General features: G+C 49.8%; 1 protein-coding gene across 1 annotated transcript; it reads left to right on the top strand.

Moving 5' to 3' along the window:
* The first annotated feature begins 13,633 nt into the window (after window positions 1-13,633).
* On the top strand, window positions 13,634-27,268 carry LOC141998733 (zinc finger protein RFP-like). The gene is made up of 7 exons (XM_074971715.1): window positions 13,634-14,050; window positions 15,207-15,302; window positions 16,157-16,387; window positions 16,697-16,719; window positions 18,845-18,960; window positions 22,558-22,617; window positions 26,880-27,268. Exons 1-7 carry the CDS (start codon window positions 13,634-13,636, stop codon window positions 27,266-27,268), a joined length of 1,332 nt encoding a protein of 443 aa, XP_074827816.1.
* Window positions 27,269-27,821: the final 553 nt, after the last annotated feature.

The following is a 27,821-nucleotide window of genomic DNA, read 5'->3' as shown; positions in this document are numbered from 1 at the left end:
TGGGGGCGAGGGACGGGCCATGCCTGCCTGTTTGGTGAGGCACAGCCTCCCCTAACTGGCCCTCCATACAATTTCCGAAACCCGATACGGCGCTCAGGCCAAAAAGTTTGCCCGCCCCTGTACTAGGCAGACACCTGCTAGGCACAGGCTGAGGTGGGAAGCAAAGTTCCAAGCAGGGAACAGAGACCCAAATCCCAGCACCTTCCCTTTCTATTTCACCGCAGTCTCTGGCTAGGGGGTTCAGGCTCCAGCACTCTGGTCTGTTTTCCCAGCCCTGTCCAGGGGGGTTGTTTCCTGTTCCAGAAATGGGGGAATGTTCACCCCCCCCTTCCCATGGGCCTATTCATAAATCAGGCCTTAGCCTGAGCAAGTCCCAATGGGTTTTTGACACCCTGTCCCCTCCCTGCCTCACCCTGTGTATTTCCTCCCCCCCACCCCACCCTGACCATAGTACAAACCTACCAGCAGCTTTCTGAAAATCCTCTTCCTAAACTGGCTCCACCACAGCCATTTCCCTGCGCCATCCTCTGGAAGACTGGACAATCTGGAGGGAAACGATTGTTAATATTCAGCCTGTCAGAGAGAGAAAGGAAATTGGGGATGTTTCAGAAGGGGCTTTCGTCCATTTCACTCCCTGATTAGACCCAGCCAAGGTCAGTCTTCTTCACGCATATAGGGCTGTATGAATTTAATGTGCTCCCTTTCGGACTGCGAAATGCATCCACCACTTTCCAGACACTGGTAGATAACCTTCTGGCTGGATTTGGGGAATTTGCAGTTGCCTGCCTTGACGATGTAGCTATATTCTCAGATTCATGGGCAGAACACCTGGTACATCTCCAAGCTGTCTTCCAGCGCATAAGGGAAGCAGGATTAACGGTTAAGGCCAAAAAATGTCAAATAGGCCTAAACAGGGTAACGTACCTTGGACACCAGGTGGGTCAAAGAACTATCAACCCCCTACAGGCTAAAGTAAATGCTATCCAAAATTCACCTGTCCCTAAGTCAAAGAAGCAGGACCAATGCTTCTTGGGCTTGGCCAGATATTACCGATGATTTGTACCACACTACAGCCAAATTGCCACCCCACTGACATACCTAACCAGGAAAAAACAGCCAAATGCAGTTCAGTGGACTGAGAAGTGTCAGAAAGCCTTTAACCAGATTAAGGCGGCCCTTACGTCTGACCTTGTACTAAGGGCCCCGGACTTCGACCAACCATTCGTCATAATCACAGATGCGTCCAAGTGTGGTGTAGGAGCAGTTTTAATGCAGGAAGGACCAGCTCAACAATTCATCCTGTCATGTTTCTCAGCAAAAAACTTTCTGAGCGGGAAAGCCACTGATCAATCTCAGAAAAAAAATGTTATGCCATTGTGTATGCTCTGGAGAAGCTACTCCCATACATTTGGGGATGGTGGTTCCACCTGCAGACTGACCATGCTGCACTGAAGTGGCTTCACACAGTCAAAGAGAGGAACAAAAAACTTATCCAGTGGAGTTTAGCTCTCCAAGACTTTGATTTTAAAATACAACACATTTCAGGCGCCTCTAACAAAGTGGCTGATGCAGTCTCCTGGGAAGGTTTCCCAGAATCAGCCAGGTAAAAATGTCCCTGTATTCTAAGTCAGTGTAGTCCTTGAAATGTGAAAAATACAGTTTAGGTCTTTATGTGATTAGTAGTAAAATTAGAGGTGCATGTATCTTATTAATTCTGTTTCCTAAACCTCCAGGAAAAAATCCCAGACTGTGTGGACCCGACCTAAACCAGGCTGGCCAGCACCATCTGTGATTTGGTGGTGGTGGTGGTGGTGGGGTGATAAATGAAAGGGGTGGGGGGAAGCTCCCTTTTATGGACACCCAGCCAGCCAGATAACATTTTTCTTAGTAGTTGTTCTCTACTTGCTTTACCTGTAAAGGTTTAACAAAGTCTCCCTGCACAGCGAAAAGGAAGGGAGTGGGCACCTGACCAAAAGAGCCAATGGGAAGGCCAGAACTTTTTAAAATTGGAAAAAACTTCCCCTTTGTCTGTCTGTTGTTCTTCTCCGGAGGAGCAGAGACAGGCTGGAACTATGCTGTAAAAGCTTTGGGCCAGGTATGAAAAAATCATCAGATCATACCTAGAAACTACTCATTTGAAACCCCAGATATGTAAGTAGATCAGGAAATGTCTAGGAAGATGCAATTAGGTTTATCTCTTTTATTTCTTTATGGCTTGTGGACTCCTCTGTGCTAACCCCAGGTGCTTTTGTTTTGCTTGTAGCCTTTAAGCTGGACCTCAAGAGAGCTATCTTGGTGCTTAATCCTTGTAACTGATTGTTTGTTTTTTTTAAATCTAGCAAAAAGCCTAAGTTCCAAATGTATTTTCTTTCTTTTTGTTTTTAATAAAATTTACCTTTTTTTAAGAACAGGATTGGATTTTTGTGTCCTAAAAGGTTTGTGCATATGTTGTTTAATTAGCTGGTGGCAACAGCTAATTTCCTTTGTTTTCTTTCTCAGCTCTTCCCCAGGGGGCAGGGGTGAAAGGGGTTGAGGGTACCCTACAGGAAGGAATTCCCAAGTGCGCCTTCCTGGGTTCTCAAAGGGGTTTTTTGCACTTGGGTGGTAGCAGCATCGACCCATCCAAGGTCAGAGAAAAGCTGTGAACTTGAGAGTGTAATACAAGCCTGGAGTGGCCAGTATTAATTTTTATAATCCTTGTCGGCCTCCACCTTCTGCACTCGAAGTGCTAGAGTGGGAATTTTAAACCCTCCCAGGAAAAGAGTCTCTGAAGCAAATGCTAGAAAAGAGTAGGATCAAAAGAGCCACTTTGGGAAATTCCCCTGACACTGTCCTCGAGGGCAGCGCATCCCTCCCGCAGTGACTCAGCAGAGACACGAACTGGCTTCTGCTCTCTGGTCCTCACTTTGTTCCCAGGACAGTCAATCTTCCCAGGGTGGGGCAGCAAATGGATCTAGGTAGGGTTGGGACCTGGGAATCTCTTTTTCCACTTATTGTTCCTGCTGCCCCTTTCAGTCTCCTTCCCTTTTCTCCCAGTGCTTTATCTGTAATGAAGGAGGTGCTGGGGCTCAAGCAATTTTTTTTACTTTCATAACTGACATGGCAAGCCCAGAGGTGCTGGGGCTCAGCTCTGGCAAGCCCTGGCACACATTAAGCGCTGCTTTCTCCCCTCTTGTACAAACTCACCAGCTGGTCCCTTAAGGGCTTTTGTGCAGTCATTTTCCTGCTAGTCCCCAGCACTTTCCCCCAGGTCTGTCCCATCATCTGGAGTCTCAGCTCAGGAGTTGGAGTCAGCAGAGCCCAGGGCTGCCCCAGGGGTCTCATTCTAGCCACCAGAGAAAGTCCCCAGCTGGGCTGGGCACGGAGGGAGCTTTAATGAAGGTCTCTCCCCAGCACAGACCGCACTGGGGGAGCAGCAGCTGCTCAGGTTCCCAGATCACAGTGCAGGGAGCTGCATCTGCCCCAGGGAAACCAACTCCAGAGCTCTAATACCATGAGCAGAGAGAGACAAGGTGGGTGAGGTAAGAGCTTTTATTGGACCAACTTCTGCTGGTGAAAGAGATACGTCTATGAGCTACACAGAGATCTTCTTCAGGCCGGAGAGAGGCAGACACCAGCCTCTTCTCCCTAAGTAATACCGAGATCCTGCTGGTGGCAGCAGCTAATGACTGTCCCCCATTGGGCTCCCTGGGCAGCCGCAGGGACAGCCAGGCAGATACTGATCCCATTTGCCCATCTGGACCCACCCCCTGCTATTCTGGGGGTGACTCTGAGCCCTGAATCCTGCACAGAAATCCAAGAGGGACCCTGGTCCATCCTGTCACCCCAAACAGTCCCAGTCAGAAGCCAGAGCCCAGAAATCATGATTTTGGCCTAAGAAAATAATGTAATAGTGTGTCTGTTGGGGGGTGAGTTCTGTGGGGATATTCACCTTGTAGCTTTGGAGCCCTTAGGGGTTAGTCCTTTGCCGCCCCCCCACCCCCAACACTTTGGCCGTTTCCAGTAAAAACAAAATCTTCCGTGGCTGCTGGTTGGGGAAGACCCCTTCCCCTCCTACTGCCCCTGGTCTGTACCATGGGCTGGGAGAGCTGCCATTGTATCTCTCACCATCCCTCTACTTTATCACTAGCCTCTCTCCCCCTCCCCCAGCCAGTCTCCTCTGTCACTCTCTCTCCAGCCCCATAGTCTCACCCCCCACTTTCTCCCCCTCTTCCCTTCTCACTGTCCCCCATTCACATTTTCCTTCTCTCCCAGCCCTGTTCCCACCCGACCCATGATTCTCCCCCTGCATCTTGATTCCCAGGAATTGCCTCATCCTCCCTCCAGCGCACCCACGGCCCCCCAATCCCATCCCATGCCCCGCATCCCTGTTCCCTCTCTCCTGCCCCCTCACACGTCCCATTTCATGCCTCAATCCCCTCTGGCCCACACTCCCCCTGCCCCCTTTCAGCCCCCTTCTGGCTCCCACTCCCCAGGTGTCGTTGACCCAGCTGTCCCCACAGCGCAGTCTGGAAAAGGCTGCCAAGTCTCAGAAGATAAAAAATCTGCACTGCCTTTTCCCAGCAAGCCCAAAGCAAGCCAATCCCATTTCGGAGGCACCGCCTAGTCCCACTCACCAAGCCCCAAACAAGCCACACACTTCAATGGCAAAACAAGCAACAGGCTTCTTAAAGAAAAGCAACAGGCTACTGAGAGAAATGAATGGGCAAGTACAAAGAACCCATTATAGGCTTCCCACCCCACCCAAAGCCCCCAAACAAGCAAAAGTCTACTTAAAGAAATGAATAAGCAGTTACATAACAAAGAAGCCAAAGAGAGCCCTTTGGCTCCCAGCAAATGAGATCAGCATCGGCCTGACTGTCCCTGGGGGCTGCAGTGATCGCTGGGGTCACTCAGGGTATGTCTACACTACGGAATAAGGTCGAATTTATAGAAGTTGGTTTTTTAGAAATTGGTTTTATATATTCGAGTGTGTGTGTCCCCACAGAAAATGCTAAGTGCATTAACTCGGCGGAGTGCTTCCACAGTACCGAGGCTAGAGTTGACTTCCGGAGTGTTGCACTGTGGGTAGCTATCCCACAGTTCCTGCAGTCTCCGCTGCCCATTGGAATTCTGGGTTGAGATCCCAATGCCTGATGGGGCTAAAACATTGTTGCGGGTGGTTCTGGGTACATATCGTCAGGCCCCCCTTCCCTCCCTCCCTCCGTGAAAGCAAGGGCAGACAATCGTTTCGCGCCTTTTTCCTGAGTTACCTGTGCAGACGCCATACCACGGCAAGCATGGAGCCCGCTCAGGTAACCGTCATCGTATGTCTCCTGGGTGCTGGCAGACGCGGTACGGCATTGCTACACAGTAGCAGCAACCCATTGCCTTCTGGCAGCAGACGGTGCAATACAACTGGTAGCCGTCATCGTCATGTCCGAGGTGCTCCTGGCCACGTCGGCTGGAAGCGCCTGGGCAGACATGGGCGCAGGGACTAAATTTGGAGTGACTTGACCAGGTCATTCTCTTTAGTCCTGCAGTCAGTCCTATTGAACCGTCTTATGGTGAGCAGGCAGGTGATACGGATTGCTAGCAGTCGTACTGCACCATCTTCTGCCGGGCAGGCAAGAGATGACGATGGCTAGCAGTCGTATTGTACCATCTTCTGCCGAGCAGCCATGAGATGTGGATGGCATGCAGTCCTTCTGCACCGTCTGCTGCCAGCCAAAGATGTAAAAGATAGATGGAGTGGATCAAAACAAGAAATAGACCAGATTTGTTTTGTACTCATTTGCTTCCCCCCCTCCCCCATCTAGGGGACTCATTCCTCTAGGTCACACTGCAGTCACTCACAGAGAAGGTGCAGCGAGGTAAATCTAGCCATGTATCAATCAGAGGCCAGACTAACGTCCTTGTTCCAATAAGAACAATAACTTAGGTGCACCATTTCTTATTGGAACCCTCCGTGAAGTCCTGCCTGAAATACTCCTTGATGTAAAGCCACCCCCTTTGTTGATTTTAGCTCCCTGAAGCCAACTCTGTAAGCCATGTCGTCAGTTGCCCCTCCCTCCTTCAGAGCAACGGCAGACAATCGTTCTGCGCCTTTTTTCTGTGCGGACGCCATACCAAGGCAAGCATGGAGGCCGCTCAGCTCACTTTGGCAATTAGGAGCACATTAAACACCACACGTATTATCCAGCAGTATATGCAGCACCAGAACCTGGCAAAGCGATACCGGGCGAGGAGGCGACGTCAGCGCGGTCACGTGAGTGATCAGGACATGGACACAGATTTCTCTGCAAGCATAGGCCCTGCCAATGCATGCATCATGGTGCTAATGGGGCAGGTTCGTGCTGTGGAACGCCGATTCTGGGCTCGGGAAACAAGCACAGACTGGTGGGACTGCATAGTGTTGCAGGTCTGGGACGATTCCCAGTGGCTGCGAAACTTTCGCATGCGTAAGGGCACGTTCATGGAACTTTGTGACTTGCTTTCCCCTGCCCTGAGGCGCATGAATACCAAGATGAGAGCAGCCCTCACAGTTGAGAAGCGAGTGGCGATAGCCCTGTGGAAGCTTGCAACGCCAGACAGCTACCGGTCAGTTGGGAATCAATTTGGAGTGGGCAAATCTACTGTTGGGGCTGCTGTGATGCAAGTAGCCCATGCAATCAAAGATCTGCTGATATCAAGGGTAGTGACCCTGGGAAATGTGCAGGTCATAGTGGATGGCTTTGCTGCAATGGGATTCCCTAACTGTGGTGGGGCCATAGACGGAACCCATATCCCTATCTTGGCACCGGAGCACCAAGCCGGCGAGTATATAAACCGCAAGGGGTACTTTTCAATAGTGCTGCAAGCTCTGGTGGATCACAAGGGACGTTTCACCAACATCAACGTGGGATGGCCTGGAAAGGTACACGACGCTCGCATCTTCAGGAACTCTGGTCTGTTTCAAAAGCTTCAAGAAGGGACTTTATTCCCTGACCAGAAAATAACTGTTGGGGATGTTGAAATGCCTATATGTATCCTTGGGGACCCAGCCTACCCCTTAATGCCAAGGCTCATGAAGCCGTACACAGGCAGCCTGGACAGTAGTCAGGAGCTGTTCAACTACAGGCTGAGCAAGTGCAGAATGGTGGTAGAATGTGCATTTGGACGTTTAAAGGCGCGCTGGCGCAGTTTACTGACTCGCTTAGACCTCAGCGAAACCAATATTCCCACTGTTATTACTGCTTGCTGTGTGCTCCACAATATCTGTGAGAGTAAGGGGGAGACGTTTATGGCGGGGTGGGAGGTTGAGGCAAATCGCCTGGCTGCTGGTTACGCGCAGCCAGACACCAGGGCGGTTAGAAGAGCACAGGAGGGCGCGGTACGCATCAGAGAAGCTTTGAAAACCAGTTTCATGACTGGCCAGGCTACGGTGTGAAAGTTCTGTTTGTTTCTCCTTGATGAAACCCCCTGCCCCTTGGTTCACTCTACTTCCCTGTAAGCTAACCACCCTCCTCTCCTCCCTTCGATCACCGCTTGCAGAGGCAATAAAGTCATTGTTGCTTCACATTCATGCATTCTTTATTCATTCATCACACAAATAGGGGGATGACTACCAAGGTAGCCCAGGAGGGGTGGTGGAGGAGGGAAGGAAAATGCCACACAGCACTTTAAAAGTTTACAACTTTAAAATTTATTGAATGCCAGCCTTCTTTTTTTTGGGCAATCCTCTGTGGCGGAGTGGCTGGTTGGCCGGAGGCCCCCCCACGGCGTTCTTGGGCGTCTGGGTGTGGAGGCTATGGAACTTGGGGAGGAGGGCGGTTGGTTACACAGGGGCTGTAGTGGCAGTCTGTGCTCCAGCTGCCTTTGCTGCAGCTCAACCATACACTGGAGCATACTGGTTTCGTCCTCCAGCAGCCTCAGCATTGAATCCTGCCTCCTCTCATCATGCTGCCGCCACATTTGAGCTTCAGCCCTCTCTTCAGCCCGCCACTTACTCTCTTCAGCCCGCCACCTCTCCTCCCGGTCATTTTGTGCTTTCCTGCACTCTGACATTATTTGCCTCCACGCATTCGTCTGTGCTCTGTCAGTGTGGGAGGACAGCATGAGCTCAGAGAACATTTCATCTCGAGTGCATTTTTTTTCTTTCTAATTTTCACTAGCCTCTGGGAAGGAGAAGATCCTGTGATCATTGAAACACATGCAGCTGGCGGAGAAAAAAAAGGGACAGCGGTATTTAAAAAGACACATTTTATAAAACAGTGGCTACACTCTTTCAGGGTAAACCTTGCTGTTAACATTACATACATAGCACATGTGCTTTCGTTACAAGGTCGCATTTTGCCTCCCCCCACCGCGTGGCTACCCCCTCAATCCCCCCCCTCCCCGTGGCTAACAGCTGGGAACATTTCTGTTTAGCCACAGGCAAACAGCCCAGCAGGAACGGGCTCCTCTGAGTGTCCCCTGAAGAAAAGGACTCTATTTCAACCAGGTGACCATGAATTATATCTCACTCTCCTGAGGATAACACAGAGAGATAAAGAATGGATGTTGTTTGAATGCCAGCAAACATACACTGCAATGCTTTGTTGTACAATGATTCCCGAGTACGTGTTACTGGCCTGGAGTGGTAAAGTGTCCTACCATGAAGGACGCAATAAGTCTGCCCTCCCCAGAAACCTTTTGCAAAGGCTTTGGGAGTACATCCAGGAGAGCCGTGAATGCCAGGGCAAATTAATCCTTTCACATGCTTGCTTTTAAACCATGTATAGTATTTTAAAAGGTACACTCACCGGAGGTCCCTTCTCCACCTGCCGGGTCCAGGAAGCAGCCTTGGGTGGGTTCAGGGGGTACTGGCTCCAGGTCCAGGGTGAGAAACAGTTCCTGGCTGTCAGGAAAACCGGTTTCTCCTCTTGCTTGCTGTGAGCTATCTACAACCTCCTCCTCCTCATCATCATCTTCTTCGTCCCCAAAACCTGCTTCCGTGTTGCCTCCATCTCCATTGAAGGAGTCAAACAACACGGCTGGGGTAGTGGTGGCTGAACCCCCTAAAATGGCATGCAACTCATCATAGAAGCGGCATGTTTGGGGCTCTGACCCGGAGTGGCCGTTCGCCTCTCTGGTTTTCTGGTAGGCTTGCCTCAGCTCCTTAAGTTTCACGAGGCACTGCTTCGGGTCCCTGTTATGGCCTCTGTCCTTCATGCCCTGGGAGATTTTGACAAATGTTTTGGCATTTTGAAAACTGGAACGGAGTTCTGATAGCACAGATTCCTCTCCCCATACAGCGATCAGATCCCGTACCTCCCGTTCGGTCCATGCTGGAGCTCTTTTGCGATTCTGGGACTCCATCATGGTCACCTCTGCTGATGAGCTCTGCATGGTCAACTGCAGCTTGCCACGCTGGCCAAACAGGAAATGAGATTAAAAAGTTTGCAGTTCTTTTCCTGTCTACCTGGCCAGTGCATCTGAGTTGAGAGTGCTGTCCAGAGCGGTCACAGTGGAGCACTCTGGGATAGCTTCCGAAGGCCTATACCGTCGAATTGTGTCCACAGTACCCCAAATTCGAGCCGGCAAGGCCGATTTAAGCGCTAATCCACTTGTCAGGGGTGGAGTAAGGAAATCGATTTTAAGAGCCCTTTAAGTCGAAATAAAGGGCTTCATCGTGTGGACGGGTGCAGGTTTACATCGATTTAACGCTGCTAAATTCGACCTAAAGTCCTAGTGTAGACCAGGGCTCAGTCTAGCAGCAGGAAGTGAAGCGCTCTCGCTGCAGTGACTGGGGTGCTGTGGTAAGCCCACGCTCCTTGCAAGATCCCCGAGCCCCGGCGGCTGCTGCTGGGGACCCCGGAGCCCTGGCTGCAGCCGGGAGAGGGGAATCTCCAGCAGGGACATTCCCGCTGCTCCCCAGGAGCCTCTCCCGGTGCAGAGACCCCAGCCTGGCCAGGATACCCCTTCCCGGGCCCCAGCCCCTCCTTCCAGGGAGGGCACCGCTTGGAGGGAAGGTAAGAGAGACCTGCCCATCCCCCCAGGGAGAGGTGCCCCCCGGTGCCACCCTGGCTGCAGGGGGAGGGTTTGGCCTCAGGCTGCTCCCAGCGGAGCTGGCTGCGATTCCCTGCCCTGGGCCCAGGAAAGCTGCCGCCAGCTCCCTTTGGCTCCGATGCTGATCTCATTTGCCCATCTGGTCTCACACTGGAACCGGAGAACTAGTTCAAACCGGGATTTCGTACTGGAACTGGAGCTGAACCTGAACCATAATTTTGTTTTACTGATTGAACCTGCACTGAACTGAAAAAAAAAAGTGTGTGCGCGTGTGTGTGTGTCCAGTTAAAATTAAGATTTCGCATTTTTTAAGCTCATCATTTAAAAAAAATTACGGTCATCTTATTTTCATTTTGAGAGATGAAAACAAAATACACAATGGGCTGGTGATTTTCCCACAATGGGAGCAATCAACTGTTTCAGTGTCTGAACCTGAACCCGAACAGATCTGTGGGCAGGCGGGGGAAAAGACAAGAAGGGGTGGCAAGCATGGAGTTGGGCAAAATTTCATTTCACCAAAATGTGGGTGCAGATAGGCTTGAGTCAGAAGTCAGAAATAATTATGTCTTAGCATCAATGTCAGACACATTTGAAATTGAAAGATGAATTGGAACTTCTTCTGAAGCTTGTGAAATCTCCAGAACAGAAGCAATATCTGGACCAAGGAAAGCACCAAAAGGATTGGGCTAATTCTTGATTTGTTTGCAGATGAGCCACTTATCAATAAGAAAGAAAACATACCAATCTATTGAAAACATCAGAAAAATGTCATGCCCAAGCTGTATCAACTAGGAAAAATTGTACCAGCAGTTCCAGCAACACAAGTGAGAGTTAAAAGAAAATTTCCAGATCTCAAAGGTATCCTTTTACTGCAGAGGTCCAATATCACAAACCAAATGTTTCAAGATGTTATTTTAGGTTTTTCAAACAAATTGTTCATCAAAAAAATGATGTTTATTTAACAACACAAAAACACTTGGAAAATTCATGTAAAGTTAAAGTTAAAAAATAAATAAATAGTCAAAAATTTAAACAGTTTTCAGTTGCAGCTCTGTTTTTTCAAGTTACCTCCACAGAGATTTAAATAGGATTTGAACACGTAACTGAACTTTTACTTTTGTTTCTTTGGGTGGCTTGAACCATCGATGAAACTGAACATATTTAATGCAACTTAACCTGAACTGAACCAAACCAAAATAAATACCAGTTGGACTCCCTGCCTGCTGTTGTTAGCAGTGACTTTGGTTTGACCCAGAATCCTGCACATCAGTCAGAGCAGGGCCCTGTTCTGTCCTGTCAACCCCAAACATTTAACATTCAGGAGTTGGACTCTCAAATAATGAGACTGTCTGTCTGAAAAAAATCAAAGAGCAAATTGGGAGCAGGGTGTGTGTGTGTGGAGGGGGGCGGGATATTTGCCTAGTGAATTCTGAGCCCTTGGGGGAAGTCCACTGCCCACCCTTCCCCCCCTGCTTGTTTGACCATTTCTAGGGGAAAAGATTCCCCCCTGCCCCTCTCCTACCCCATGGGCTGGGGGAGCTGCTATTTTTATCTCTCACCATCCCCCTCCCTTCTCCTACCCTCTGGCTCTCCCTTCTCCAGCCAGTCTCAGCTTGCTCTCATATTCTCCCTCCAGCCTCCCCACAGTCCCTCTCCACACATCCCACCCTTTCCTTCTCTTTATCCCGCCACTCAGAGTTTCCCTCTATTCCAGCTCTGTTCCCCTGAGCCCCAGAATTCTCCCCCGCCCCCTGATTCCTGAGTATTTCCTCAGCATCCCTTCAGCAGCCCACATCTCCATGGCCCCATCCTGCCCTGTGCATCCCTGTTCACCACCCTCCTGCCCCCTCACACATCGCTGTTAACCCCTCAGTGCCCTCTGGCTCTCAGAGCCCCCTGCCCCTCTTCACCCCCCTTCCGGCCAGCCCCGCTCCCCTTCCCCTAGGACCCACCCCCTTCCCCTGCCGAAGCCCCCCTCTCCATGTCTGCCAGCCCCCCCAACCCAGAGCACAGGGAGGCCAGGCGGCATGTGCTCCCCCACCCCGCAGCACAGGGTGGGCAGGTGGTGCGTGCCCCCCCAGACCCCCAGCACAGGGCAGGTGGCATGCAACCACCACCACCACCCCCCCGGCCACCCCACGCACAGGACAGGCCACCTCAGCACCTCCGTTCCCCTCCCTCCCCCAAGCAGCAGGCGGCATGGCCTCAGTGCCTGAGGCCCCCCAGCACTGGGCAGACCCAGCTACGCCAAGTCCTGGCCGCCCTAGCCCCAATCTTTAAAAGCAAGGTGTGATAGAGTCTTCAATGGCCAGATGAACCAGTGGCTAGTTCGTTGCTCAAAGGGGATTTAGGTGGATCTGGGCCACACCCCCCCTCCATCAGGTCCCAGCCCAGGGCCCTGTGTGGTTCAACCCCTAAACAGGGGAGATGAGTCTCTCTCCCTGTCAGGGGGGCAGGGAGGTCCTTCAAAACCAGTTTCCTCGGGCTGCTTCCTTCTAAAGTCTCTTTAGTTTGGGGCAGAGCCCCACTAGTCCAGTTGCCCCACAGTTGGGGCTTATCTGCAGGCTCCCCTTGGCTTACTTGCCTCCAGTGGTTGCGTTGGCTGGCAAGTCGCTACTCCGTCCCTTCAGGCAGGCAAACAGGGAGCTCCTGCCCCCTCACCAGTCATCCCCTGGCTGAGCTGGCTCCCTTCTTTTCTCCTCCCTCCAGGCCTGGCATTGGCTGCAGGTATAGCGGGGCAGGGCTAGCTGAACCCAAAGGTTTTCTTTAATCCCTGCTGTGCCAGTCGGCAATTTCTCTTCTCCTTCATAGAAGGAAATATAGATTTAAAGAGAATACCTACCCCATTCCTGGCTACAGACTTCTAAAATCATTCACTGGCAATAGGACACTGCCCCATCCCAGGTAAGTGCCTTTGACAGAAGAGTTCTACACACGACACTGAGTGTGTTCATCTCACTCACAATGTAAAGCAAATCCTGAATTCTGACCTGAGCAAAAATGGCTTGTGCCTGGAACGTGGCCAGGGCCCAGGTTGGTGGGGAATAACACTATGTTAAAACTTTCTTGTACATTATGAGGGCTGTAGGCATAAGGGCTCTGCTTAGATAGAAGTTGCCAGAGTCTCACCTAATCACAAGCTTCCAGGAGCTTGGGGTTCTAACAAACACATCAACTGTCATGAAGCTCATGAAAAAATCATGAAGGTTGGCAACACTGCAAGGCCCTTTTACACTGAACCAGAACAGTCTTAGCATGCATGAGAATCAGTCCTTGGAAACACTCCAACTTAACCAAGTTTTTAGCCTGTGAATTTAACAATTTCCTTCCTTAAACACACAGACCCTGCTTCTGCAAGCTCACCATCACAGGTGGACATTGGTGTCTTTGTGAAGCCCCAGTGACCCTCCACACCAGCACAGGGGGCTGGTTGCAGCACCAGAGCCCTAGTGGTTCATTTTTCAGAAAAGCCTCTGGGGCTATAATGTTACCAGCTGGCACCTTCCAGCTCACCAAACCGCATGAGTCAGTGCCAGGTAGGGAAACACCCAGTTGTTTTTGCAGGAGGGGCATATTTCTGAGCTCAGGAAAGTGAAACTTACACTTACACTGTCCAGAGGGAGCTATGGCCGCAGAGAACCCCATGGAAAGTCTCCAGGATGAAGCTAGTTGTCCCATCTGTCTGGAATATTTTCAAGACCCAGTGATTATAGACTGTGGGCACAATTTCTGCCGAGGCTGCATCAGACGGTGCTGGGAGGGATCTGACTCAGAAGTATCCTGCCCTCAGTGCAGAGAAACTGCTCAGCAGAGAAACCTCAGGCCAAACAGGCAGCTGGCAAATGTTGTAGAAATAGCCAAACAGCTGAGTTTCCAGGCAGGAACAGGGTCAGGAGGGGATAGTGTGTGTGATGAGCACCAGGAGCCTCTCAAACTGTTCTGTGAAGAGGACCAAACCCCCATCTGTGTGGTGTGTGACAGATTCCAGGCTCACAGAGCTCACGCTGTGGTTCCCATAGAGGAGGCTGCCCAGGAGTACAAGGTAGGGAACTTCTCTCCAGCCTAATGGGAAATAATTTTGAATGTTAGTTGCAGGTTCATTTAATCACAAGTTGCCAGTCACACATACTCTCTCTCTCCTACAGCTATTGATGTATCTGCATCATTCAGCTCTGTAAAGAAAAAAATGTATGAAAAATTATATAGCAACTCCTTGATAAAGGCCTCAGGCCCAGCAGGGAGATGAGGTTTCCCACTGGGATTCTGAATTCCTGTGTTCCTCCATAAGGGATTAAATTCAGATGCCAGCCTGCATTAGAGGAAGTCACTGTGCTAAACCCTGTGTGGACCCCAAGCAGCTTGAGTCCACACACGAAAGGGCTCCAGACAGCGCAGGTCCATGCCGAACACCATGGGCATTAGCCTGGGTTGCCGCAAAACTAACCTGGGAAGAGCTGTCCTGTGCCAGTCTGAACTGTTTTATTGTGTATGTGGGCAAGGACCAGCCAGAGTGGTTCCATTAGTCCTACAATGCAGCCTTTTGAAATCTTCCAGAATCCACTGCTTCTGGACACTTTTCCAGGGACGCTGGGGTAACTACACAAAGGGCATTGCCACTGAAAGGGTTTAGAACAGCACTAAGTCAAACTCCAGCCATTCTTAACACTAATCAGCATCTCTAGTAGGGTTTGCTTTAGTGCTTAAGCAAGTTCTGCCCAACCAATATGCTCCCCAGCGGTTCAGGGCTGAAGTTCAATGGTCCTGGTGGTTCCTGTTGTTTGTATCACAAAGTAAGCTAAACCTTCTCAAAAATAGATTTATTTGTTCCCCACCATGGCCCATTAACACCTAATATCCCGGGACCAACACATATACAACGCTGCATATAACACCTGGGATTTGTATCATTTTGTGAGTTAAACCTTCTCAAAAACAGGTTAATTGATTCACCATCATGTGACTCCAGTTTCTTGCTGGTTTAATTCTATGGAGAAAGGGGACAAATAATTCAAAACAGTCTCAATATAAAACACTCCCTGTCTCTGTTAATGAGGTTTCATTTCCTTGGTGTTCCTGATGTCATAAACCTGGTAGGGTTGACAGTCACCTACAGAGTCTTCGGTTTGACATGGAAACCCCCCACCCCACCCCAAGCACTCTCAAAATGAAACCTCCCAACATCATTTCTGTTTCTTCAGGAAAAGATTCAGGCCCATTTGGAGATTCTGAAGGAAGAGAGAGAAAAGCTTCTGAGATTTAAAGTGACTGGAGAGGGGAAAAGCCTGGAGTATCTGGTAGGTGCCCATTGTTATTAACTTGCAGGGACTTGCAGTGGGCCATCTGTTAGGAATCTGGTCTCGAGACCCCCCACCCATGGCTTCTCCCAGCAGCCTGGGCTCCCTGGGCCTCTTTTACCCTGGCCAGGCTCCAGCTTCCAGCCTGGCCGGGGGGCTGGACCTTGGGGAGAAGAGGAGGGGGAGAGGGCTGGGTCTGTGGTGAAAAGTGGATGGGCCAGGCCCCTTGGCTTCCCTTTTCAGGTGCACCTAGTAGGACATCTGTTTGTAGGCAGCTTCCTCCATGGACTTGGGGAATGTGGGCTTTGTGTTTCTTCATGGGCATGGATGTCTGTGTTAGAGTCCTGTGTCTTCGCACACATACACACACCGGCCCTGAGAAATCCTCTCTCAGGAGCAGGACCACATCATATTCTGTAGAATCTAAGCTTCCATTCCAATTAATGAGTTAATTTCTAGCTCTTGTGTCTTTCACAAAACTCCTCCCAAGGTGAGCAGACTATGTCTCGTGCAGTGCTGTCTGCCTGAGTCTGCAGACATTTCTTGCATTGTTAATTATTTCTCTCCCCTCGCATCTCTGTTAATGTAGTGCTCAGTCCTGCCGGCTGCTGCTCTGGGTCTGGCTTAACACAGTGTGCTGACTATGTCAGACATAGAAACATCCCATGAAAAAATGTTAGGGACAAATGGGAAAGTGTTAGAAAATCCTCTCCCTACTAACGACAGGGTATAATCATGTGTTAGACATCACAGAATTTTCAAAGAAATTCTCTCTCTTGCACAGTCAGCACTCCATGAACGGACCCTAGACACTCTCTCTAACCCTTACCTGTCCTTTCTTTTAAAAAAAATAGATACAGACACAAAACAAGAGGCAGAAGGTTGTATCTGAATTTCAGCAACTGCGGCAGTTTCTAGAAGAAGAAGAGCAACTCCTTCTGGCCCAGCTGGAAAATCTGGAAAAGGCGATTGTGAAGATACAGAATGACAATGTCACTAAAATGTCTGAGAAGATTTCCCATCTCAGCAACTTGATCAGTGAGCTGGAGGGGAAGTGTCAGAAGCCAGCAAGTGAATTCCTGCAGGTGAGACTGAGTTATAAACATCCCTGATCCAAACACAGGGACAGGACAGCTCCTGAATCATGGGCACTGGAGACCAGCAGTCAGAGTTCACAGTGTAATTCAGTGTGTGCATTCCTGAAATGTGAATTATTGTTTCTCTTTGAAGAATTACAGACTCATTTATATTAGAGATGACATTAACTCAGCAAATCCATGGCCCTAGGGCCAAGGCAGGGCCTCTTTTCCCCATATCTGCAAAATCCCTTCTCTGGGATCCCCAGTGGGCAGCATTTGGGACTAAAATTGTTTTTCTGTCTCTTTCCTCTCTAGGATGTCAGAAGCACCTTGAGCAGGTATGTGGCTCTATTTCACTTCCCTTCATTCTTCACGATTCTGTGAAAGGGCTTGGAGAGTGTATTGACTCTACATTTCATAAAAATATAAGAATGGCCATACTAGGTCAGACCAGTATCCTGTCTTCCAACAGCAGCCTATGCCAGGTGCCCCAGAGGGAATGAACAGAACAGGTTATCGTCAAGTGAACCATCCCCTGTCACCATTCCCAGCATCTGCCAAACACAAGCTAGGAACACCATGCTGGTTTATAGCCACTGATGGATGTATGCTCCATGAACTTATCTAGTTCTTTTTTGAACCCTGTTTGTGTCTTGGCCTTCACAACATCCTCTGGCAAAGAGTTCCACAGGTTGACTGTGCGTTGTGTGAAGAAATACTTCCTTTTGTTTGTTTTAAAACTGCTGTCTATTAATTTCATTTGGTGACCCCCTAGTTCTTGCGTTATGAGAAGGAGTAAATAACACTTCCTTATTTACTCTCTCCACACCAGTCATGATTTTATAGATCTCTATCATAGCCCCCCTCTTAGCCATCTGTTTTCTAAGATGAAATGTCCCAGTCTTATTAATCTCTCCTCATATGGAAGCTGTTCCATAACCAGAATAATTTTTGTAGTGCTTTTCTGAACCTTTTTTGAGATGGGGTGACCAGGTCTGCATGCAATATTCAAGATTTTGCATGAATTTATATAGACGCAATGTGATATTTTCTGTTGTATTATCTATCTCTTTCTTAATGATTCCCAACATAGTTAGCTTTTTTGACTATCGCTGCACATCGAGTGGATATTTTCAGAGAACTATCCACAATGACTCCAAGATCTCTTTCTTGAGTGGTAGCAGCTAATTTAGACCCCCTCATTTTATAACTATAGATGGGATTATGTTTTCCAATATATATTACTCTGCATTTATCAATATTGAATTTCACCTGCCAAATTTTTTGCCCAGTCACCCAGTTTTGTGAGATCCCTTTGTAACTCTTCACAGTCTGCTTTGTACTTAACTATCTTGAGTAGTTTTGCATTATCTGCAAATTTTTCCACCTCACTGTTTACCCCTTTTTCCAGATCATTTATGTATATGTTGAATAGGACCGGTCCCAGTACAGACCCCTGGGGAACACCACCATTTATCTCTCTCCATTCTGAAAACTGATAATTTGTTCCTACCCTTTGTTTCCTATCTTTTAATCAGTTACTAATCCATGAGAGGACCTTCCGTCTTATCCCATGACAGCTTACTTTGCTTAAGAGCCTGTAGTGAGGGATCTTATCAAAGGCTTTCTGAAAATCTAAGTACACTATATCCACTGGTTCCCCCTTGTCCACATGTTTGTTGACCCCCTCAAAGAATTTTAGTAGATTGGTGACGCATGATTTCCCTTTACAAAAACCATGTTAACTCTTCCCCAACAAACCATGTTCATCTATGTATCTGATAATTCTGTTCTTTACTATAGTTCCCCAGGGCACTGCAGCAAAATATATGGGGCAAGGTCACATTCTGAATATAATTCCCATTTATGCATTTAATCCTCACCCTTTTACACAGGACTCTTGAATTATCTATTCAGTGGGAAAGACTGGCCTACAGTATTTCCTAGAGATGTTACATCCCTGGGGAACTGGCTGCCTCAGAACCCTGAGGATCAATATGGGCCTTTCACCTCAAGGCACTGGTTACAATTATGCCCTGGACAGCAGGAATCAAGAGTCTTTACCACCTCAGGACTGTTTGGAGACCTGTGTGGAAGGAACTGGTGGGGGCGGGGGCCCCTGAGGTTTCAATCTAGTTCCTGAAAGAACAATCCGATAACACTGTGCGCATGAAATATGGGAACATACTAGTATTAGTGCATGGAGGCGAAGGAGTGAATTGGTCATGAAAACATGATTCCCCTTTGATGTACAGATCTGCTCTGTCCAGGCCAGAGATGAAGAATATTAATGGGGCCTTTAGGGAAAGGTTGCACTGCCATGGCCAGTGCTGTGCCTGCTCTGAGACTGGGAGAAGTGGAGGAATTCTAACTCCAGGCCCATAAGAGCAGCAACTTCCACTAGCAAGGAATTATAATGAGTCACTAAAAGAAACATAATATCATGAAATTCTTGCTCTCCAGGTGTGAGAAGGGGAAGTTCCTGCAGCCAGTGGAGATTTCTCCTGAGCTGGAAAAGAGACTCAGTGATTTCTCCCAGCGAAATATTGCTCTAATGGAGATTCTGTGGAAGTTCAAAGGTACTGAGAAGGGATCTAGGAAAGGAAACCAGGGTGTGTCTCTGGGACTATGGGTGGAGATGGGCTCTGGGCAACTGGTTCAATTAGATTATGTGCCTATTTAATAACAAATGGAAAGCAGACAAACTGAGCAGATGAAGTAAGGGCCCAGGTGCCAGGATCTTTCACATTGTTTCACTCTGTGAACTTTGGTACAATCATTAAGGTAAAAATGTACAAAATTTGGGGTACCTCAGTTTCTCTCTTCCAACTACAGAACTACAGGGCATGTGCTCCAGAGCTGTTTAGCAGCCCCACATGCAGCTGGAGTCTGTAGGATCTGCAGGTGCCCATTACCAAGGAACTCCGGGCCCCAGGTGCCTAAGGCCTTGTCTATCTACACTGCAGAGTTTTGTCGATGCCAGTTACGCCAACAAACAGCCACTGCTATAATTAAACCACTGTTGCATGTCCACACTGTGCTCCTTTTGTCAGCAAAGCGCATCCACAATAGCAGCTTTGCATTGACACAGAGAGCAGGGCACTCTGGGTAGCTGTCCCACTGTGCCACTGGCCAGAAGGTGCTTTGTGAAGGGTTTGCAATGCCTCATGCAGGCAGGTAGAGACTCACATGATGAAGGTTTCTCAATCTCATTGTTCCATGGGCATCCTACTGTATGGCCAGCTATTTTTCAACTGCCCTGGCAACCTGCACCCCAGCCATCACTGTCAGAAAGCATGGATACTACCCTGCTGTTCAGTATTGTGCTTGTATTGAACACAAGGCTAAGGAGGAGCCCAATGGGGGGCTATTCGGCTGGAGGATGCCTTGAAGGAGCACTTTAACACTGAGCCACAGTAACGTGTGTTGCTGTAGTGTGCTGAACCTGGCATTGTTTCTTTGCACTGTGCAATGAACCTTGTAATGATTTCTGTGTGTGCCTGAAAAGTTACACATCTTAGATCACTTTTTAGAGTAACGCTTGATAATATGACCAAACTGACACTGCTGAACAGTAATTAGGGTTACCATACATCCATATTTTCCCGGACATGTCCGGCTTTTTGGTTCTTAAATCACCATCTGGGAGGAATTTTTAAATATTTAAAAACGTCCGGGATTTTGCCACATCGGTTGGGACACCCTTTGTCCTGATATTGGGGACTGCTCACCTCACCACACACACCAAAGTCCCGGGGCTGGTGGCGCTTCCTGGGGCAGCTCCTGGCGCCTGCCCGCTGACAGGAGCCTGCAGTGTGGGCGGCCCCTAGGCACAGAGGTGGAGGGGGTCTCCGCGTGCTGCCTCCTGCCCAATCAGAGCTGTGGGGGCGGGGCTTGCAGGTGCCGGCAGCGGGCAGCGAGCCCTCCGCCCCCACCCCGACCCGACCTGACCCGAACCTAGGAGCCAGAGGGACCTTCCTGATGCTTCCTGGGAGCCGCCCCAGGTAAGCACCGGTGGGACTCCCCACCTCGCCCCCCGGAAGGTGCCTCTGGCTCTTAGGGTCGGGTCGAGTCAGGGGTGGGGGGGCGGAGGGCTCTCTGCATGCTGCCGGCACCTGCAAGCCCCACTCCGTGGCTACGGCAGCTCCCATTGGTGCTTTTCTTTGATGCTGGCCAATGGGAGCCACGGAGCTCACGCTTGTGGCGGGCGCAGCACGTGGAGACCCCTTGGCTGCCCCTGATCCTAGGAGCCAGAGCGACCTGCGGCAGGAGGGGTGAGTAGGCGAGTGGGGCATGGTGGTGAAGAGGCAAGAGGTGAGGGAGCCAGTGGCTGGCTGGTGAGCGGGTGAGGAGGCAAGTGGCAGGCGGGGAGGGTGAAGAGGCGAGCGGCAAGCCAGCGGTGGGCAGTGAAGAGGCGAGCGGTGAGGGAGCCAGCAGCGGGCAGGGTCCAATGGGGCAGAGAGGGGGCAGAGTTGGGGCGGGGACTTTGGGGAAGGGGTTGGAATGGGGGCGGGGAAGAGGTGGAGTTGGGGCGGGGGCGGGTGGGGCGAGCAAATACCCCCTTTCCCCTCCCCATGTAGTGTCCTCTTTTTTGAATATTCAAATATGGTAACCCTAACAGTAATACAAGAAGACCACAGAAGTGTGTGTTTGTGTGGGGGAAGCATGTGTGACAGGGTGTGGGGGTGTGTGTGTGTGAGAGAGAGAGAGAGAGAATGTGTTGGCGGAGCATGTGAGAGACTGTGTGTGTGGGGAGTGTGTATGTGAGAAAGAGAGACAAATTGTGTATGGGGGACTTCCTGGGGCTTTGAAAGGGGAGGGACACATGTCTACATAGCTGGATGAATGGCAGCAGATTTCCAAACAGTGAGCAGAGCGGTTAGGGTGGGCATTGTGAGATACCTTCTGGAGGCCAGTTACAGCAACGTAACAAACACAGGGTCTACACTGACACTTTGTTGATCTAACTTTGCTGCAAAAATCTCTATGCCTCCCATTGAGGTGGTTATATTTTGTCAGTAAAGCAGGAGAGTTTTGTCACCAAGAGGTGCATTGTAGTGTGTACACCTCCACTGTTTTGTCAACGAAAGCTGCCTTTTGCCGACAAAACTATGTAGACAAGGCCTAAAGGTCGGCACCCAAAATGTAAACCCTCAATTTAAGGCCACTTTTGAAATGTGGACCCAGCTCACCATTGTGCTCTGGCCCCATGTGGCAGCTTGTGTGGGCCAAAGGGGCTGTAGGGAAGGTGTAAACCCAGGGGAATCCTCCCAGCACAGGAGCCTCTTGTGCCTCCAGCTCCTCCACAGCAGCTGCAGGCACAAGGAGTGCTCCCGGGAAAGCAGGGAATAGAGTGGAGTTGTTAAGGGCTGGGCAGAGGAGGAAGGGGTGGAGCAGGAATAGTGGGGTGTGGCCAGGGTAAAGCTGTGCCTTTGATACTGCCTCCGGGAAAAGTCATCTAGGGGCCACTGGACCAGAGGTGCAACTCAGGCTGGACCTCTGGACTTCTGCAGCCTGTGCCAATGTCTGCACTGACCCCAGCAGCTACTGAATAGGAGAACCACAAACTGTTTCCCCCATCCCTTTACCAGTGCAGGGGTGAATGAGGCCCATTGAGCCAATTCTCTCCCTGACTCATTTTCCGCATTTATGAAATAATTTTAATATTATTCGTATTTCAGTCTATGCAGAATGAAAGCCCCATTGTGCTGAGCTCTGTACATATACTGAGGAACTAGACCCAAAGAGCTCACAATTCAGGCTCCTCATCCTGAAAAGTCTCAGCATCCCACTGATGTGAAAGAGACCAATGTTTGTAAAGTTACATTAATGCTAAAATCTTTGCAGGATCTGGCCTGGCTTATGACAAAATGCAAAAGGAGAATGAGAAACCAGCTGGGTCTGGAGGATGAGGGAACAGAAAATCTGTCTTCCACACAGTGTCTCTTTGGGTGGTTCTGAGGCTTCATGGATATTGGTTCTGTTGATTTGAGATGCTTGAATGAAAGAGAAAATAGGATGATTCATATTAGCCTTTGTTGAAAATCTGGGTATGTCTCTGTCTCTCTTCAACTGTTTTTCTCTCATAATTAAAATACAATTATGTCAATTAAGAGTGAGGATGTCACAAATATGACAGCATGAAATATCATCTATCTTATCCTTTCCCCCTCCAGACACTCTGCCATCTGAACTGGAGACAATAAGAGGGAAATCCTTAGGATCACTCAGACCAGGTGAGACTTCAGGTGGAGATTATCATTAAATAAAGAGAAAAATCCCATGAAAACATTTTCATGAACTTCTAGATAAATGTACAAACCAAACCAACACTGACCATGACACACACCCCTAAAAATAAAAATAAAAACAAAAACATGAAATACTAAAAGAAAAGGAGTACTTTTGGCATCTTAGAGACTAACCAATTTGTTTGAGCATAAGCTTTTGTGAGCTACAGCTCACTTCATCGGATAAAGTGAGCTGTAGCTCACGAAAGCTTATGCTCAGATAAATTTGTTAGTCTCTAAGGTGCCACAAGTACTCCTGTTCTTTTTGCAAATACAGACTATCACGGCTGCTCCTCTGAAACATGAAATACTAAGAGCTCCCAAGCCGAAATCACACAAACAATCCTGATACCATCCTTAGTGTTGAGTCCCTGCACCCACTGACGAACACAAACGCTCTCCCTGACCAACAAACACTCTGAGGCTATGCCTACATAGCAATGTAAGCGTAGGGGATTTGAGTCAGCTGACCTCTTGTCAGGGAATCCTGGGCTTGAGCGTCAACATTGCATTTTAACTCTAGGTTAAGAATTTTCTGCACTGTGGGGAAACTCGACTGCCTGTCCTGTTTCCTAACTGTGGCGGTGCTATTGATGGGACTCGGGTGCCCATAAGGAGCACATGAGTACATACGCCGCATAATTAGCTCATTTGGTGGCTGTCTCCATTTGAGAGGGCATTATACTGAATTACTGTCTAATTGGATAATTGGGTACTCCAGCTGTAGGCTCAGTCACATTGGCAAAAAACATGCCCCTGTGCCTGTCCTAAGGATAATGAGGACATCAGTCTCCAGGGTGTCAAACTATTACAGTGAAACTTTGTAATTCTTAATTTTTCAAATAGGATGATCAATGAAGGTGAGGTGTTTTTGCTTGCTTGCTTGATTTTTTCAGTTTGTTTTGAAGTTTGACATAAAATGAAGATGTCAGAGGGAAGACACACGCACATTCCAGTCTGGCTGCTGCTTGCTGCAAAGTGGTAAAATACATCCCCAAGGCTTGGGATGCAGTGTGCTCCAGCAACCCTGGGGAATCCCTTATCCCTGCCATCACCACACCCCCAGATCCCTGGGATGCTGCGGAGAAGTTTTGGTGCTGGCTCCCACTGACCACCCTAACAGTGCATGCTGCCCAGGTGACCCTGCACCTGCAGCCCAAGAGAGGGCAGGAGGGCCTGGAGTAAGGGCCAGTGAACAGAGCAGGGACCATAGCAGCTGCCCTGCAGGGAGAAGAAGTGGCAGAGCTCTCGGCTCAGTATGGCTGAGGGAAGGATGACCCACCTCCTAACTTTGCTCCCTGCTCCAGGCAAGCTCCGTGCACCACCATGGAGGAGAAACTTCCACCACCACTGTGGGAGGAGCAGGAAGAGGGACCTCTTGGCCAGGTAGTAATGCTGCGTCTGGCATGCTGTGCTGGCTGCCTGTAGCACTGCTCTGCCTCCAGGAACTATAGGATACACCCAGAAGACTTCCAGGACCCAAGTCAAGCCACGGATGCATGCACATAGGAAACCAATAGGGCTTGGACCCTGGGTTCCAGTTTAACATGGGCTCTGACCCTCCAGACCTGCAGGGTCCTGGGACTCTGGATCAGAGCCCTAGATTAGCATATTTGCAGTGTGGATGCAATGAGGGTTTGGCTTGAGCCCAGGCTTAAACTGCTGTGTAGATACACTCTCCCTCACCAACACAGATATGTCATTAATGCTGACCCTGGCATTTCCATACATGTCCATAAGCCCTTTAAATATTAAATTCAAAGGGTTGCCACATTTTTTTCCTTTCCCCTATGTGAGGGGCTCGCTCCGATTGCTCTTCACCAGCATCCCATCTTTCTCTTCAGCTGGGCTGGGCTGAGATCTCCCATTTGAGTTGCTCTCTTTCTCCTCTGTTAGAGATATGGTCCCTCTGTGATGTTGCCACATCCTCCCTGCTCTCTGGGCTGGAGAAGGGGCCACTCTCTGGCCTGAGTGGATCATCCCCAATACCCATCCCCTTCTCTTCTCCCAGGCCAGGGAGAGAAGGACAGGCTCAGTATAGAGCTTCCCCCAGGTTTATATCTATTGCCTTCCTCCTCTAACTCCCCTCCCTGCAACTTCAGGTTCTCACCTTCCTCTCTAACCCTCAGAGGAGAAGCTCCAGCAGGAAAAGCAGGGAGATGCTATTTGCATGTACTGGGACATGGTGGATCTACACCTTCCCAAAGCTAAAGGCCCGTCCCCTCAACTAAGGGGGAGAAACCATGAAGCCCAGGGAGCAATGGAGTATTTGGGACAATGAAAGAGAAACCAGGACAAGGAGAGAGGTCAGAAGTTAAAAATGAGGGAGCCATAAGGGACCACCAAGCAGAGAACCCGAGAGAGCATCCAACGCTCCTCAAAGGTGTCTAAGGAGTCAGTGAACACTGCCCAGGGGAACTGTGCCTGGAGACATGATTTTAAAAGGGAATGGATATACATGCCACAGTCTCAGAGCACTTCTCCCTCCCTCCAGATTTGTCCTCCTGCAGTGATGTGTGGCCATCTTGGCCATCACCAGGAGGAGATTAATAAGGAGGTCCTGCCACTTTCTGAAGTCACAAATGGGGTGTGCATACATCAGGAGGTGCAGGGAATATTGCAGCCAGAACTTTAGTAAGAGGTTCAAAAGGAGCTGGAAAAGGGGCTGCAAGCTGACACACCACCTAATATCCCCAGTGGGCTGTGGAACAAAAGTGGAGTACAGGCTGGCCCACCACGGTTCCTCATTTTCTCTTCTGTAGGTCCCACCATTTGGAGTCAGGATGGAACACAAAGGCAAGGAAGTGGATGGTGTGGAGCACGAGCATGTACAGATGTTCTCGGGGACTGGTACAGAGGTGGACCAGCTGGATGTCCTTCAGCCAATACAGGTGGCATGTCAAAGGTGGCTGGGGAGGCTTGTGGTGCAAGAGGCGATGATGAGTTACAGAGGGCCAGCTGTGAGGGATGGGTGGGAAACACCTTTTCACAGGACCTGGTTGAGGAAAGCAAGAGAAGCAAGAGGCTAGATTGTCCTCACCTTCTGGAACACAAAAGAGGGGACATGTAGGGTGGGTAGCCCCGTGCACTGGCTGAGCACTGTGGGCTCCATCCAGTCACTCTAGTTCTGAGTCTGGTTGTACCATCCAGGGCCATCCTCTGATGCACCAAGGGGGATTCAACCACCTGCACACTAAGGTGTGGAAGAGCAGGGAGATGCAGCTGGGAAGGAGGGAAAAAGCAGCCACCACAGAAACTCTCAGCAGCCGGGGGGACGAACTGCCAGGGCATCTCTGCTTGTTCTCAGGCATTCAGGAGAGAGAAGCAGCTCCCCAGGCTGGTGTTGTAAATCAGAGACGCTGTGCTCTAATCTCTGTGACCCTTTTCCCCTCCAGACTCTTTCCCACCTGAGCTAGAGCAGGAAAGGGAGGATCTCTGGGATCACACACCCAGGGTGAGCTTTGGGGGAGTTTTTCCTTCCATTAACAGAAAATGTCCATCAAAGCAACTCTCCCACACAGCAATAACCAGAGACACTCGCACTGCCCAGCCCTAGAGCCACCTTAATTGTGATCTGAGAATTTGTATTGACATTGACAAGCCTTTCCAATATTACCTTCAAGGTGGTCAGGAGAAAGAGCCTCCTGGTTGCCACACCCTTCCCCATTTCACCTGGGGGACAGACTGTTCCCCATGGCTCTTCTCCTTTGGGCAGGGCTGGGCTCTGCCATTGCAGCTGCTTTGTGGGTTGGGGAGATGGTGTCTCTCTAGTGCTGCCACCTGCAGACCTCCCTTCTCTCTGGGCTGGGAAGGGGCTGCCCCACCCATTGCCACCTTCTGTTTCCTGCTCACTGGCCTTGAACTATTGGCTCTTCCCCTGTGCTGCATCTTCATCTCTGCTCCCAGGCCTGGCAGTGGAGGATGCATTTATGGGAGGAGACTCCCTCTGGGGTTCAAAGTTGGTACCTGCCTCCTCAGGACTCTCCTAATTACAAGCTTTTGCTACCTTCCTTGCCAAGTCTCTGTTGCTGGGAATGAACCAGCCCCAGCTGGGGAGCAGGGAGCTGCAGCCTCTAAATTCAAATGAGAAAGTACAGAAGTGGATCCCATTACACAGGTTGAGGAACTGCCAAGCAGGGATGTTAGGGAGCGTGAGAAATGGTCCCAGATTCCCCCAGGGCTGAACTCTGATTCTCCTTCTCCCGTAGTGAATGTGATTCTGGATCCAGAAACGGCTCATCCCCGACTCATCCTGTCTGAAGATCAGAAAAGTGTGAAATGGGGAGACACCAGGCAGCATCTGCCAAACAATCCAGAGAGATTTGACTCCTGGGCGTGTGTGCTGGGCTCTGAGGGATTCACCTCAGGCATACATTGCTGGGATGTGGAGGTGGGGAACAGAGGATTCTGGGCTGTGGGAGTGGCAAGAGAGTCTGTGAGGAGGAAGGGAGAAGTCAGCTTTAACCCTGAAGTGGGGATCTGGGCTGTGCAGTGGTTGGGTCTGTTTCAGGCTCTCACCTCCCCTGCAACCATCCTGCCCCTGAGCCAGGTCCCCAGGAGGATCCAGGTTTGTCTGGACTGTGAATGGGCCAAGTGACATTTTTCGATGCTGATAACAAGGCCCCAATCTTCACTTTCCCACCAGCCTCTGTCCCTGGTGAGAGAATCTACCCCTGGCACTGGGTAGGGGCAGGATCCGAGCTCAGACTGTGTCCCTGAGACACAGAGGGTGGAATATTGCACTGAGGACACTGAAATCAGCCTCTCTAGCCTTGGAAACTCCAGTCTTTATGACCCTGGAGGGTCCTTGGGGTCTCATGTCTGGACTGTGAAACCACAGAAAGAAGCAAGTAATCAAGATGGAGAAGCCAATCTCATTGCTCATGGAACTATTTAGACTGTTTGTCGCTATCTTCTATGGTCCAGGAGGACTCTGGGGGATCTTCAGTCAGACAGTGTCACTAATACATGGGGGGAATTAAAAAATGGGCTTCCCTAGCCACAGTCATGCTAGTCTCTATGACCCTGGAGGACTCCCGTGTACCCAACCCTCTGGCTCCTTATTCCATCTCCTCCCCCTCCATCTCTGCAGCACCAGGGATTTTGGGAGGCGGGGCGGGGGGGGGGAGAGAGAGAGAGAGAAAGGAAGA

Source organism: Natator depressus, chromosome 14 (assembly GCF_965152275.1).
Source record: "Natator depressus isolate rNatDep1 chromosome 14, rNatDep2.hap1, whole genome shotgun sequence".
Classification (NCBI taxonomy): domain Eukaryota; kingdom Metazoa; phylum Chordata; order Testudines; family Cheloniidae; genus Natator; species Natator depressus.
This window is presented reverse-complemented; position numbering and strand designations above follow the sequence as displayed.

What these genes read in the sequence shown, in the direction of transcription:
- LOC141998733 (XM_074971715.1), top strand. Translation starts at nt 13,634, where the DNA reads ATGGCCGCAGAGAACCCCATGGAAAGTCTCCAGGATGAAGCTAGTTGT. An exon ending in AGGCTGCCCAGGAGTACAAG is followed by an intron (nt 14,051 to 15,206) that starts GTAGGGAACTTC and finishes CTGTTTCTTCAG; the next exon opens with GAAAAGATTCAGGCCCATTT. An exon ending in CTTAGGATCACTCAGACCAG is followed by an intron (nt 22,618 to 26,879) that starts GTGAGACTTCAG and finishes CTTCTCCCGTAG; the next exon opens with TGAATGTGATTCTGGATCCA.